Genomic DNA, 15,628 nt, shown 5'->3' with positions numbered 1-15,628 from the left:
GGACTTGGGTTGGGAACCGGTGGGTCGCCTGTTCAAGTCCTCATCCGGACCAAAATATGGAGCGTGGACTGGTAGCTGGAGAGGTGCCAGTTCGGTGCCTTCAGTCGAGCAAGGCACCAAACCCCCCAACCGCTCGGAGCGCCTGTCATGGTCAGCCCACTCTGACATCTCTCCACTTAGTGCATGTATAGGTCCTGTTTGTGCATGTGTGTGTTCGGACCTGTGTGTAATTGACAAACAGAGTGAAAAATTGAATTTCCCCTCGGGGATTAATAAAGTATATAAAATTTAAAAAAGATTAAAAATATATAGCCTATATTTGTAGGACCAAATGTGTTGGGTGTTGAAAATATCTGAATATACCATGAATCTATAATGCACATGTAAATAGTACATATATATATATACATATATATCATATATTTATGAATGTTGTATAAGTTAATTTCCCATTGGAGAACTTTTATTAAAGTTACAAATCTCTGTCAGAGCAATAAATAAATAAATAACTTTATCTATCTCAGTCAAAATGAGCTCCATCAGTGTGCTCCCTGCATGGTGACCTGTAGGTGAGCCAATCTGAATCAGATTGAAAAATTAGCCCGGTTAAATCATGAAGCGTCCTGAAGAGGGTAGTGTTTATTTTAAGGTGGCACGGCAGCAAAAACGTGTCCAACTCGGGGGAAACGCCGCTGGGCAGCCCGGGAGTGTTACGGCGGCTGAACAAACACGTCCTCTGTTTGAAAGTCAGCCCAACAAATCTGAATCAAGTCAAACTGTAACGCGAAACTTGAATATCTTCCAAACAAGGCGCTCCCCCTCTTCCTCCCTGAGCTGCGCAGTCCGCGGTGCCTCCTTAACTGAGTGCTGGCACTTCAGAGTGGGGAGTGCAAAGGAGAGGGTCAGAAAGATTGGTGGGTGGGGATATAACCCTTTTGGGAGAGGGAGAAAAAAAAACTAAAAAAAAAAAAAAAAAAAATCACGTGTTTGGAGATCAAAGGAGATCCGCTTTGTAGAGGGGGAGGAGGAGGAGGAGGAGGGTGAGAAAGAAAGAGGGAGAGAGGGAGGGAGGGAGAAAGAGCGACAGAGAGGGAGCGTTTGCAGGCAATGTAATTGACAAGGCTCGCAGTGGTGAAATAAACACGCTTCAGCCCAGGCGCAGCTTTTACTGCACAATTCTGCCTCTTTGGACGCATCGGCCGCAGCGCGCGCAGACCTGATTTCAATTACCTTCACCCGATTAATTAATCCGTGTGAAATTATGTCCCGATCGGCGCAGATCCAGCCGGCAAGATGATGATTTTACCACGGAGAGGCTCAGATCGTGTACCCGACTCGGTGGTCCTGGTGATCTTCGTGGTTGCCGCTTCTCTTGGTACCGTTTTCGCCAAGGATACTGCCTTTGTGGAAGTGGTTCTGTTCGAGTCCAGTCCCAATGGAGATTATACTACTTACACGACTGGCTTGCAGGGACGGTTCTCCAAAGCAGGAGCCACTATCAGCGCGGAGGGGGAGATCGTTCAAGTAAGTCTGCTTCCCCTCTTTATGACGAGCACCAAGTCCCCAGCAACACCATCGGGACGCGGGGTGTAATTTTACCAAGCTGCCCTTCGTAAAAGTTTCTCCGCAGGGGCTGGGGGTTGACAAGAGTTGTGTATGTTGTGTATGTGTGTGTGTGTGCAGGCGGTGTGAGGATGGTACTAAGCTTGCAAGCATATGCGGTCACAAGATGGCTCCTATCTTGTGGAATTCATTCACAGAGAAAACATGCTCTTGCAGGTTATTTTGTTGATGTCTGGAGATCTCTTATGCGCTCCTCGCTGCGGATCGCCCTCACCCAGGAACCCACGCGTTTTGGGGGGGTGCTTTCCTAAAAAGTAACAAATCCTCCAGCGCTTCCTAAAAAGTTTGCAAACTTTTTAACCGAGCAGGTTTTACGCGTTTCACGACACCAGCGGGGCTGCGAGGCTGCTGTTGGTGCTCGGATCTGACAGATCATCCGCCTCAGTGGCGACTCTGACCCAAATACGCGCTTTCAAACAGGAAAAGTTGGTTTTAATAGTGGAATAAGTTTGTTTTTATGGACCGTACCAACATGTAAACTAACCCGCACGTCCCGCCGCCTGCAGCCTGTTACTATGCAGCACTCATCAACACTGCCTTTGAAGCTGCATGCTTCTGGTTTAGGCTTACTTGTAAGTATTTTATAAACATATATAAAGAATAACAGAGCGAGTAGTCATCATGGAAGAAGCCTCCATGTTTTGCATCTTTTATCCCCCCCCCACCTCCCTCCATAAACATGACAAGTGCACTTGGCTGCAGAGCTGCTTGTGCTAATGGATCCAGCTTTGATCGAGTAGAAGTCACTAAAATATGAAGCTTTTCTTCCAAAGCCAAGTGTTTATTTGAAGTTTTATAATTCTTGCTTAATCTACTTGGCCGCTGCTTGTAAGGCAGCAAAGAGTTTTGAGGGTTTAGTCATGTGCCAAAGATTTAAAAGTTTTATTTCCTGACCTTTAATCCTGTGTTTTTTGGTGATGGAGGGAGCAGTGGCTCTTTGTGAATGACTGGAAGGCACTTGAATGCGAAGCAGCTTTTGTATGCAGGCTTTGAAGTTTTTGGAGGTATCTGTAAAATGCAAACTGCTTCCAGTGGATGATTGATAGCTGGATGCCTCTTCGCTTTGATGTGTCAAGTTTTGGAGCAAGCAGGGTGGAGGGTACGCACGTCTAAGGCAAGAGTCACACAGGAGATCTGCACTTCAATTAAAATCGCTGCTTGCGTTACGTGAAGTTTTGGATCATCTTGAGATGAAGGTGTCGCCGCACGAGTGTCGCCTTACAGGCCGCAGCAGAGATGCTGGCTCTTGTTTTCATTTGTCGTATAAAAAGAAGCCAGTAGCTGCTGAAGTGTGACCTCACACTGAAGAAACTATTGAGCTCATTGGTGTGTGGTGGGAGGCCAGGTTACAATTCAGCCTGTAGAGAGATAGAGAGTGAGAGTTGAGGGGTGAGGGGGTGTTTAAATGCTGCAAATACACATTTAATCACCACGTTGCATCAAATGTGTCCTGGTGGGCTGCATCACAGGAAACTGTCGTAGGATTTGTGCAGCACATCACCATGAGTCAGAAGACGGCGATTCATCCGCCTGTGCTGAGTTTACTCATCTAGTGGCACCCCCCTCTCTCTCCATCCCTCACATCAAGTCCACAGCAGCATCTTCTCAGAGCATGCATCCATGTTTGTTTTCCTCAGAACGCTCTTACTCTGAAAGAAAGATGATATGTGCGGATCAAAGCGGAGGATACTCAGCACAAAAATGGCCCCTGTTTATACACAGTGATGGCCATTTGGCGCCACTTGCTAACCACACAGAAATGTCGGACCTCAGCTTTACATCGAAAACCACATCTATTTAGGTTTGCTTTCTTTGCTAACATAGCTTCTGACCACTTAGAGGCAGCTTATATTTTGTCAGGCTATAATGAGGGGCAGTCTGTCCAGCACGGCGCGCTGTCTTGAGTTTCTTACAACATATATTCTAGCGAGGATTTATGCAACTTGAATCTGACAATGAATGACAGCCATACAACCTGACGAGTATAATTTTAAACTGGTATCAAATTCCCCACATGCAAATTCTATACTTGTGAAATAACATCGCAGGAACGTGTTGGGAAACTGCTGCGGTGTTGTAACGGATATAGTTTTACACAGGAATCGGGTTAAACACAAATATTTAGGTTCCTGTGAATTCAGTTGTCCGCAGTGACCTCTGCAACCATCGCACTTGTCGACTTTTTTTTGCTTAAGTTCTGAGCCGTCTTGTGTTCAGTGAATGGGGCGCTTGATTTGGTCTGGCTGAGGTTTATGGGGCCTTCCAGTCCTCTCTTCTGCTGTTTGAACAGAGCCCTGAGGGGTTTGCGTTGCCTTGTGTGTACAGTAGTGGCCAGACCTCAGCAGGTACGGGTTCAAATTCAGGGGCAAAGGGGGGGGCATGGCAGCGTTCCTGAGCAAAGACCCAACCACGATTGCTGCTCTTCCACCTCACTTTTGCTGATTCCCTAAAGCTAACACCCGCTCAGCTCTGCCTGAAGAGTGCGAAAAGTGGCAAACGCTGCCAGGGGCCAAAAATAATAAATTAAGTTAATTTGCCTCTCGCTCTGGCTCTTAAGGGGGGAAGCATGACGACGCAGATTGGGCCACAGTGCCAAACCCCAGGCCTCCCAAGCCAGTTCCCTGATTGCTCAAGTTCAACTCGGTAATAGCAAAGTAATCAGTGTCTCCTTAAATCACTCTGTCAAGACCTGAGACTATGTGTGTATCAACAGGCATTTCCCTAAGACGACCTTAAGAGTGTATTTACATCATCTGATTCTTGGCAACCAGAGTAGTGCAGGTTGGCCATCCTGCCAGGTAGTTAATTGTATTCGCCTCTTGTCCTAGATTTAAATACTTCCTGATTAGAGTGCAAGAATGAAAAGGCAAAACAGCAGGGCTTTGGGCCCAGAGAAATGGATTAAATAAAGACACACTGATTTATAGGACTTGGACTTACCGTTGTATTTTACACAGTTTAGAAGTTGTAGTAGTCTTGCTGTACCTTTTAAGATACTAGCAGCAGTTGTGAATTGCATCCCAAGCAAACCAAACCAAAATCAAAGAGCTAGTGGCGACAAACGGCGACTGTTTCGTCATCTTACGTTGCCTGAGTCTTGGCTAAAAAATTGCACTTGAGCACACCGCAGAGACTACAGCCAACAGCCAACTAGCATGTATGTAGCAGTCTGTATTCGTCATTCAAAAAGGGAAACCAGAAGATCAACAGGAAGGATTCAAGATGCTAGTTTGCATGTTAACTATACAACCCGATGGTGAAAGAACAAATTATATTTACGGTACACTAGGTTTGATCTCACGGCCTCTTGACTTGCTTGTTTTCTGCCCTGACTTCCGTTTCTCTTCTCATGCACTGAGCTAAACTGTCAATCCGATTTAACATGCTGGATTGGATGAAAAGCAGCCGTCAAGGGCCAACTAGTGCCAATGGTGCGGGACGCCACAAAAAATAGGGCGTCAGACGCTCATCAATGGCCCGGCATTGACCGTGTCAGGGATCTTAAGCCTGTTTAGTAGGGCAAGTGATGGCAGGTGTAAAGATGGACACCTAGACTGGCAGGTGTTGCCAAAATCAGATGAAAACACTCTGCCTCTAGATGCCTTCTTTTTATCTAACTTCTGGAATGACCTTGCAATGCAGGGCACTCAACTGCTGGCCCCCATGTTTTTCACATTCCCATAATTGTTGACGGCACACACACACACACACACACACACACAGCACTCCTGATTAGTACACGTTTAAGGCGAAGGGAAACACCATCTGCTGCTCATCACTCTCCATTGTCTCCCGGACGCCAAATCGTCTTTCCTGTAGCAAGATGAGCTGCGATGCACTGCACGAGCGCACATCTGCCTCCGATTTCCAGCGGGCCCGTGCTGTCAGCATGTGAGTGAGGAGCTGAGGCAGGGACGTGGCAGGGGCACCGGGAGGACCAGATGGAACTCATAGTGTCGTCGGCCAGAACCAGAGGGAATAATGTGGCTTTTGCCTGCTTCCTCTCAGAAGGGATGCAGAGACGGGGACATCCCCTGAATCCACTGTCAGGAAGAAGAGGCTATAGTTTCCCAACACCCATGAGCTGTTTCACCTTTGAACTCCATCCCCATGCGCATGGAGCGCCAGTAACTATAGCTGGGAGACTTCATGATGTGGTTCTTTGAAAGTGGCTGTTTTTTTTTCTGACTGGATGTGCAGGGGGAAAGTGGTGGTTTTGAGTTAAGACAACGATGAGCTTAAATACTGGAGCTCCTACCTTGGAGCTGGCAAGAGTTGTGTCGCGCTGCATTTAGACTATAATGAGAGCTTTAGTGGTTTAAGGCATCCAGCGCGCTTTCTCACCACAGCCTGGAAACCCCAAGAGGCCATAATGGGCCGGGCCCAGACGGGAGGTGCCAGGGACCGGGCCACTCCCAGCGCCAAAGCAACAGTAGCAGTACACAAACGCTGGTTTAAAAGGTTAAAAGTGCTGCTCCCTACTTTTTTCCATTTATTGGCTTGGCGGTCGCAGCTGTATTTTAAGTGCTATCGTCTCTTAACCGCCACCCTGTTTCACTTTCATGTCCCAGCCAAAGTAATTTGAGGCTGCGTTTCTCCCCTTTTCGGAATAGAACAGACTAAACTGTTTTTCTCTTTCTCTTGCTTAACACCCCCCTCCCACACACACACACTCTCACCCCCCACCGCCAGTCTGCTCTTTACGGTGCAGCCAAAATTTGTCATGCATCCTGTAATGCCTGTGTGTGACTTCAAGAGATGGCTACAGATATCTCTTAACCAGTGTGTGCTAATGAATCGTCAAAACTCCCGTTGTACTGGTGCTTTTAATTTCATATTGAAAAACCACAATTGAAATTAGCCACACTCTGCACTATTTGCATTTATTCTTACAATACCACAGCTATTAGCCAGGACTTTATTTAAACATATGAAACCATACCTGTGCATGGACATCAACGCTTGCTCGAGTGTTTGTGTCAATGCAGATGAGGACACGGGGACCAGCAGCATCACGAGGTTCACCTGCTGCACGTCAACTCTGTAAACAAGGGAATAGCAAAACAACCCCATGCTGCATGCTGCTCGTGCACCTGGGGACTGTTGCTAACGGTTTAATGATGATTAAGATTTGAAACAGTGCACTAACTGATGGGAATTTCACTGCAGGCTATTGTGGAACTGGTGACTTCATCCCTACCTGGTGTCGGAGGGTTTTAGGGCGACTATGAACCAGAACGTCCTGATCCCGGATCTTTCATGGATACACTTCCCCACCTTTCTCTGCCCTCGTTTCCTGTAATCTTACTGTCAGTTTGCTAAAAAAAAAAAGGGCAAGAAACACCCCCAAATCCTTGGAAATAGTAGACTGCTGTCACTTTTTAAGCCTATGAAGAGTCAAAATATGTCTAGAGACTAAGCTAACAGCTTCAATTTGCTTAATTTGTCCAAAAAACAATATCAAGCCAAAGATATTGACTTCACAGTGATTTAAACCAAGACAAATCTTCAAATCTTTACTTTGGAGAAGGAGACACCAGGCAATATCTGGCATTTTTACTTGCTAAATAACTTGAAACGATCACTCAACTCATAAAATTGTTGTCAGGTTTTTGTAAATCAGCTAATTCTGCGACTAATTTTTGATTTGTAGAATAATGAAAATGTAAACAAAGTCTATTTTTAGCATTAAACTGAAGGTACCGGTTGCCCTCGTAACATTCAGGTACACCTAACTTCCTGTTGGATCTCTTAGTACTTGTTGAGACTTCTTCTTAATTGGCTACACTGTGTCTCAAACCAGCAGCCTCTGCTTTTCTCTCCAGCGCCTGGCTCTTTCTCACTGCGCGGCTCCACCTGGAACAAGTGCATGTTGGTACTGGTGGCCCCAGTAGCTATGTTAGTTTCCACTGGGCTGAGTGGCTGAGCCGATCTTTGATGTTCCACTCCAGGAGAGATTAGCAGTCAGCGCTGGTGCTCTCTGCCGCTGCTGCTGCTTTCTCTCCACTATCCCAGCCTTTTCCCAGGGGAACCTCACTCCCCCGTGTCGCTCTCCTCCTGATCTGCTATTGATTACGAGTCCGAGCTCATTTGTGTGAACGCCTTGTGTTTGTCTTCTGCTTTACACTCCAGTGATGAGGAAATGTTAATTCAGCTTTGCCCCGGGGCTGTGATTTTTCTGTGATGAGTGCTGGGAAATGCAGAGGATGTCACACTTTGACAGGTGAAAAAGTGATTTTTCATGCCGCCTGTCTTCACGCGGTTTATTTTTGAAACGTACTTTTAACAAGGCGAAGACGAAGAAGAGCCCGGAGTGCTTTTTCTTTTTTTTGCTTACTGCCTGCGTTTGATGAAACAGAGCTGAAAGGCCCAGTCCATCCCCTCAGCCCATATTTTTATCCACTGACACAGAGGGTCTGCAAAACAAAGGCTAAGGGGTCGAGGGTTATGAAATGACAATGCTCACATTGGCTCATCCAGGCAGAGGCATGCTTTGTTGTCGGCCAGGAATGTGCTGACTAACCGTGGAAGGCCACAACGCCAGCCTCCCTCTTTTGTTGTACTTTTTTCGCCAATAGACTAGCAAGGTAGCTGCGCTGGGAGTCCATTTCTCTCTTCGCACCGCACTCCATCTGCCTCCTTCTCCTCCTATCTCTCAGATCCTCAGCCCTCTCACTACTCGCGTTTGTTTTCATGAAAGGAGAGGTCTTATCGCAGATCCGTCCCACTCACTCAAGTTCAAGAAGACAGGGTTCAAAGTTCTTTCTTTTGTGTACATCATTACATAATTATCAGCCTCATATGCCTGCAAAACATCATGTTGTTTTAATGTAACGAGATCCTGCCCTCTTGTCATTTTGATTCATACTCGCGTGTTTTCGCCCCAGTTGCAGTTTCTCTGGTTATTGTTCTGGGAAGCCATTAAGGGTTTTGTGCACATGATCACCCTCGATCTAATGCATCATATTAATGTTGTGAGGCGTCTCCTCCTGACGGGCCCTCTGTCAGAAACCCTGCTATTTTTCACTTCCCCCTTTTTTGTTTCCGTTAATGGATTCCAACACAACCGTGGCAAAGGTCATTTACAGGGGTGCCAGATGGGGACAAATCAGTTTCAGGTGGAAGCTCCGACCCCATCATGTTCATCTCTGCCGTCGGCCTCTCATCTTGTGTCTCGAGCCCTACGTGTGTGTGTGTGCAGGTAGTTGTTGCAGTAATGAGGAAGATCCAGGCTGTAACACAATGGGGCCAGAGGTATGATGGATTGGACTTGCTCGGTCAGATGAGAACAAGCTGGGTTATCTCTGCTTTTTTTTGCTCTGGTGGAGTAGTGCTGCATGTCCTCTGGCTCCACGGTGAGATATATCACTGCATCTTCCCACCTCCTCCTCTTCCTGTTGCTAAAGATGCGCCCTAGATTTTTTGAAATGAAAAATAGCTTTCTTTTTTGTGTCGTCCCTGTATCATGGGTATACTGAAGATATATTTGGGGCACAGGGTTTTCTATTTTGCTCTTTGCTGTCTCTTTTTTTTTTTTGCTCCCTCAAATATTTATTTTTGAAGGATAGCTCCTCTTGTGCAGTGCAGCTGCACCCAAAGCTGAGATAAATCACTGGTTTCTGTAGTTGTAAGAATGAGACCTTCGCCAACGCATCCAACGCTTCAGAGAACTCCATGAGCCCCAAAGGGTCAGGTGTGACTATTCCTTTCATGAATCTACAAATATAGTACCTTCACTAACACGCCATGCCAATAAAAGCTCTGTGGTGCAGCCTCGGGCATTGATAAAGCCTCCACAATTCCTCCTGTCCTTCCCCTCGACCCCCGTCGGCAGCTCAGGCCATGCTGCGTCCCTCTGCAGCCTCTGGACCCTGATCAGGGAGGGGCCTGCGGGGTTGGGTGAATAGCTGCCGGGAGTCGTGCTGCGGGTGTAAACCACATGAATGTGCCGCCTGAGCAGATAGGATCAGGCGAGGCGGGGAGGCCTGGGAGGCCGCGACGCTCGGCGCAGCTCCACGCGCTAACATCAAAGGCAGTGCCGAAGGGGGGGCGGAGGAGGGGAGGAGGGAAGAAGAGAGAGAGCGCGAGGGCTGGGCCAAACTCTTCAAAGGCCTCTCTGAGTAATGCCGGTCCTGATATGCGGCGCTGCAAAACTGAATGATGATGTAATTGCAGGCCTTCGAGCTAAATCCGCTCCCATACAAATAAAGGTGGAGGTGTGTGTTCCCTTGCACAAGCATGGTGAGAAAAATACTTTTGAGTGTTGTGTCGAGGAGTTTAGAACGGCTTGCAGGCAAAGGTGTTGGGTCGCCTCGTGGCGCTGTGCTAATGTAAGGATCCTGCTGAAAGGAGTTTTATTTATGTTTTTGATGGAGGACTTGGAATGGGAAACAGTTTTTATCTGATTTCAGCAGATAGCTTAATCCACTGGGCGTTTCTAAAGTACACAACAGGTGGAACAGAGTTGACTCTGTTCTTTGTAAAGTTTATACAGGGCCTGTGTGTGTGTGCGTGCGGTGAAGAGTGTGTACATGCACTTCCCTTGTAATGTGTGTTAAACCAAGCATGACCACAGATTCTTTCAAAATGCCCCCATGATCATCAGCCTGATAACTCATTGACAGCTCCCATGACAGCTGAGAGGCACACACTGCGGGGAAGTATCTCCCTCGTTGAAAGCGCACGGCAATAATTCACCGTTGTTGATTTGGTTTGCCAAAGGTTATTTGCATGCCTGCGATTGAAGTCCTCTTCTCCTCGCCCTTGTTGTTGTGATTGTATGTCCCTTTGATGTTAAATTAGCAGTAAACAGCTGCACTTTTTATTTATTCCGAGTTCACGCAGAGGTCGGCCTTTTAACTCGTGCATCCTGGGTCGGAGTCGGAAGTCAGGATTGCAGCACAAAGGCTTTGTTGCTGGTTGTAAAGAGGAGACCTCCTTGTTTCCAGCATGTAGATTGCAGCAGTTCATGACTATCACAGGACCATCCAGCTAGTCTCTGTGCTTTGACTGGATGGAGACAAAACACAATTCATACCAAAGCTTTCATGCTGGGCTGCAAGTAACAGTTACTTTCTTTATCAGTTGATCGTCTGTTTTTTGATTAATGGTTCGGTCTGTAAAATGCCCGAAACAATTAATTTTTCTGTAACCACTTACAGTATCCTGTGAAGGGCTGGAGCCTATCCCAGAGAGGCGGTACACCCTGGACAGGTCACCAGACTATCACAGGGCTGACACATAGAGACAGCCAACACTCACATTCACACCTACGGACAATTTAGAGTCACCAATTAACCTGCATGTCTTTGGACTGTGGGAGGAAGCTGGAGTACCTGGAGGAAACCCACGCTGACACCCCGGATAGATTAAATCTGATGGTTTAGATTAAAGGGACAGTTTGCCCCCAAATCAAAAATACATATTTTTCCTCTTACCTGTAGTGCTGACTATGAGTTTAGATTATTTTGGTGTGAGTTGCTGAGTGTTAGAGTTTTCAGCTGTAGACCAGCCATACTACACTCAGCAACTGTATCACCATGCAGAAGGAAGTGTGCATCTACTTATGGAAAGAGCTCATGCTTGTGACAGTGAAACATGTAAACATTAATGGCGTCATCCTAGGCTGGGCTATAATGTTAGCTAGCTCATTGGTTTGTGGTGAGCTAGCAGTTGATGCATGCTTCCTTGTGCATGGTGCTACACTTGGTGGGTGTAGTTCAATAGAAAGAAAGTAGTTCCTCCATGAAACTACTCACAACAAGGTCATTGCTGTTGAGTTTTTCAGATGTATTGTTTTTATCACATTGAGCACCACAAGCTGAGTGTCATCTAGTTCTATTAATTGGAGAGAAGGCAGACATCTCTACAGCCGATATCTCCGTCACACTAAAACAATCTCGATTAATAAATAGCACCACAGTTCAGAGGAAGAATATGTGTTTTTGATTTTGGGGTGAACTGTCCCTTTTTAATGTGTGTGACTGAACAAGCAGCACTTCACAGATTGTGCTGTTCATTTTAATTGCTTTAATTCATAACTAATTTAGGTAATTGATTGAAACGAGTTCATGAAGCCAGTTTAATTTGCAGTTCCGATATTTACTCCAGCTTGATGTGCTGCGAATATGCCAGCTGTTAAAATGCTCAATTACACTCGGTTAAACACTGGAGCCTGTTCCTGATGCAGAGCATCATCAGCGAGTGAGCTGCAGAGCAACATGAACAAGATCAATCTTGGCCAGCAGTTTCACATAACTGTATCCACACTGATATTGTGTAGCAGTGAAAGAAGCAGGCAGGCCTGCTGTGAGTTAACGATCACATTGTGTTTATTTCAGTGTCAGTTTGCAGGTGCACAGCACGTCTAAAGTGCTGCTGTTGGGTGAGAACTGCAATTGAACTTCATGGTGTGGGTGAACAACGGCTATCTAAACCTTCCAGCCACAGATATTCTACAAAGCACCATGGGACACCGTACAAAACAGCCTAGAAAACCACTCAAGGAAAGCTGTGGTTCAGGATGTCATTTCTCAAAGCAGAACAGTTTAGAGTGTCTAGACTGGATCTTCTATACGACTTTGAATGTAGACTTTCTTTACCCTGAGTTTACACTGGCTGTTTATAGGATGATGAAAATATTGGATTAGGTGAACGGGATTAGCTCCTGAGTCCAAGACAAATTTCTCTATGGGGACAATACCGTATTGTAGAAATAATGTCTTTAGAGGTAACCCACAGAGGCGTCTTAATTTATACAATAAAGAATATACAGTGGATCTCTAAAGCCCTTTTCCCATTGGACAAAAACCCACTAACAGCCACCAACATCTGGCGTTTGTCTTAATTGGGAAAGGCTGCAATCAGCATTTGTTTGCTGGGACAAATAACTCGCAGGTATTTATTGGCTCCAGCTCTGATTGCCAGTGATGGAAACAGGACACCTGATTGCCATTTTTTCCCCCTGCGATGGCGAAGGCATAGCCCGTCCTACCATCCCTTCCTAGGTTTAGGCAATCGGAGTAAGACTGGTTAGGGTTAGGGTAAGAATGTCAGGGTAATGCGGGATTTATACTTGTGCGTCAAATGAACGCCATGCCTACGCCGTAGGTACGGCATTGTGAAGACAATAAAGCCCCCACAAAATAGTATTTCAGTTCTTGTGTGTGATTTATTCTGGCTTCATATGAGTAGAGGAAATCTCAGCTCGTCATTCGACTAATTTATACAATGTAAAATGCCATAGGCTTGTGCTAATAATGTTAGCATGTTATATTTGTTTGGAAAACGTGTTTAGTATAAGACAGTTGTTTTGTCGGTGAACCCTGTGAGTTGTAATGGAGCTGAATTCTGTAACGTTACCTTTGTTAAATGTTGCTGTTGTCCCTGGGTTCATATGAGAAGAGGAAAAGTCTGCTAGCTGCTAGGCTAATTTATATAATGTAAAATGCCATAGGCTTGTGCTAAAAACATTAGCATGTTGTATTTGTGGGGAAAATGTGTCCAGATAAAGACAAGTGTTTGTCTGTGAATGCTGCGAGTTATAGTGAAGCTGATTTGTGTACTTGAGTTTGAAATAGTCTCTATTAAGCCATGTTTAATGTGTGTTTTGGGTGTGTTTTGAATGAACTAAACTTCACAGCACTTCACAGAAAACCCCCCCGCCGACAAGTGTTTGGAGGTGTAACTGCAGAGTGACACAGACACACCACCGCATAAGTATAAATGCTCACAACGGCGTAGGCTATGGCTTTAGGCTCTGTTTAAAGCTGATACACAAGTATAAATCACGCTTGTACCTATCAGCAGCTGAGTAAGGCAGAGTAGGACGGGTCATGCCTTTACCATACAAGGGAAAAAACCTCACCGCCCGGGTGGACACGCTAATTTACACCCTTTTTCCTGTAATGATGAACCGCCACAAATTCAGTCCGTCACCGTTCAAGTGGGGCTCAAACATCCTTTCAAATTGGTTTGCATTTAGTCTGAGAGAGACTTAGTGATGAACGTTATAGACAAGTACAATCACAGATGGGCATATTTACATACTTCTCTACTGCAGAGCGGCTCTTGTTCACTGGCAGTGGGAAATGGGCAATAGCCTATTTTTTGTTTTTAGTTCATCCCATGTTTAAAAAACATTCATATACATGCTAATTTAATGTAAAAAAAAAAAAAAAGGATATTAGATGAGTGAGAAGGAGAGGTGCAAATGAATTAGATGTGTCTGGACAATATCTTGAGCACTGCAGTCAGTTCGGTTAATGGATATGACATTTTCTGTCATGCAGATTGTTTCCGCACTCCTGTAGTCCTGCTACCTCACCCACCCCTCCACCTTCCAATCCTCCCCTGGCTCAGTGTGAACATCAGTGTATATGAAAAGGTCAGGACAATTACTCCTGGCCAGCTGTGCCCATTTCTGTCCCTTTGCAATCCATCTGTGCGCCCCTCATTACCCCTGCATGTTGCTGACAGGAACAAATGTCAAGATATTTCTTTTTTCTTTTTTTTTCAGCATACTTTTTTTTCAAACTATGATTAAAGTTCACTAATATGAGGAACAATAGGAAGGAACAATCAAATTGTTTTGTGTGTGTCGAGATGCAGCACATTGTTGCTAGTGTCACTGCGCTCTCTCAGTCTCACCCCTTCTCTGTTTATCCAGATTCATGCTTCTGTCATATGTCACCGTAAAAGCTGAGCATTGCATTTTTAGCAACTGCAAAAAAGAAAGAAAAAAGGCACCGAGGAGATGTTGGCTATTCTTTGCTTGGCAGCGTTTGGGCAGTTTGTCCAAACACACTTGGCTCGCTAATGATAACTTGTCCTTGGACATGTCAAGGAATCTAGTTTCTCAGAATGCTGTTTTGAGAGAAAGGAGAGATCGAGTGGGAGAAGATGGGAATGACAGAAAAAGACGGGCCAATACAGCCCTTTGCTATTCCGTCTGCATCCCACAGGCATGTGACAAAGTCAAATTGTCACCCCGGGGGTGACATGCATCCCGCAGGCATTTCGAAGTAAACACATCCCAGGGATGTGGCTCTGAGACTTGGATAGTGGCCTCACCAGGCGGGTGGAAGTTCTCTGTCATATAACGGCTGCAGGAGGATCTGAAATTTGTATATTGTAGAATTATTTATGCAATAAATACAGCTCAAATATATACTTTACCCAAGTATCAATAAAGGGATAGTTCAGCATTTTGGAAAATACCCTTATTTGCTTTCTTGAGTTGGATGAGAAGATTGATAACATTTTCATATCTGTCTCGTAAATATGAAAACAGCTAGTCTGGAATTTGACTGTGGGTGTTAGCAGAAGCATTCGGACAGAAACTTTATCTGTGGTATAGAAAGGACTGTAGGGCACCACCTGGACATAATATAGGTATGTGTTATAGATATAACGTTTCATACGTAGCATATCAACGTTTCTAAAGTGAACTGACTTTATTATTGGGAGGTGGAGGGATGGTGGATGCGAGACACCATGGCAAGATGGCTGCCAAGCTGCAGACAGCACTTCAAGACCAACGAACAACAAAACCAGCTGTTTTTTAATGAGTCATCACTGCGTTTCCAGCGGGGATTGTGCCCCCAGAAATGTGTACTTCAAGCTTAAACTTTGTCTTTGTCTAACTATAACCAAGAGGTTTCAACACATCTGCTCCATAACAACATTTATTGTATCTGGCGCTTATCACACCACTGTTTGAGACAAATAATCAACAACACTGGTTGTTTTTTGGCCACTCTTTGCAGCATTCCCATTGGTATTTATAGCACCGAACTTGGGTGTTTTGAGGGACACATTGCAACGTTTCCCAGCGCTGTTTGAGACACCAAACTTAGGTGTTTTTTTACCAACTCATGCCTGTTTTTCCAGCAGCTTTTGTCCGTGTTTTAGGTGTTTTAAGCCAAAACATGATCTTTTCCCAACCATAACCAAGTGGTTTGTACTTAAAGCTGACCCCATCTTCACAAGAGTGTTGCTGAGAAAT

The 15,628-nt window shown here is 45.4% G+C and overlaps 1 protein-coding gene across 2 annotated transcripts in view; it reads left to right on the top strand.

The window, feature by feature from the left end:
• The first annotated feature begins 1,037 nt into the window (after window positions 1-1,037).
• Window positions 1,038-15,628, top strand: part of znrf3 (zinc and ring finger 3) — a 91,467-nt gene continuing 76,876 nt past the window's right edge. For both annotated transcript variants that reach the window (XM_033619696.2, XM_033619695.2), the window contains exon 1: window positions 1,038-1,524. In XM_033619696.2, coding sequence (XP_033475587.1) covers window positions 1,294-1,524 — 231 coding nt within the window. In that variant the 5' untranslated portion in view covers window positions 1,038-1,293. The remainder of the gene's footprint in view (window positions 1,525-15,628) is intronic.

Source organism: Epinephelus lanceolatus, chromosome 9 (assembly GCF_041903045.1).
Source record: "Epinephelus lanceolatus isolate andai-2023 chromosome 9, ASM4190304v1, whole genome shotgun sequence".
In the NCBI taxonomy this organism is placed as follows: domain Eukaryota; kingdom Metazoa; phylum Chordata; class Actinopteri; order Perciformes; family Serranidae; genus Epinephelus; species Epinephelus lanceolatus.
The sequence above is the reverse complement of the archived record's forward strand: the minus strand, read 5'-3'. Positions and strand labels throughout refer to the sequence as shown.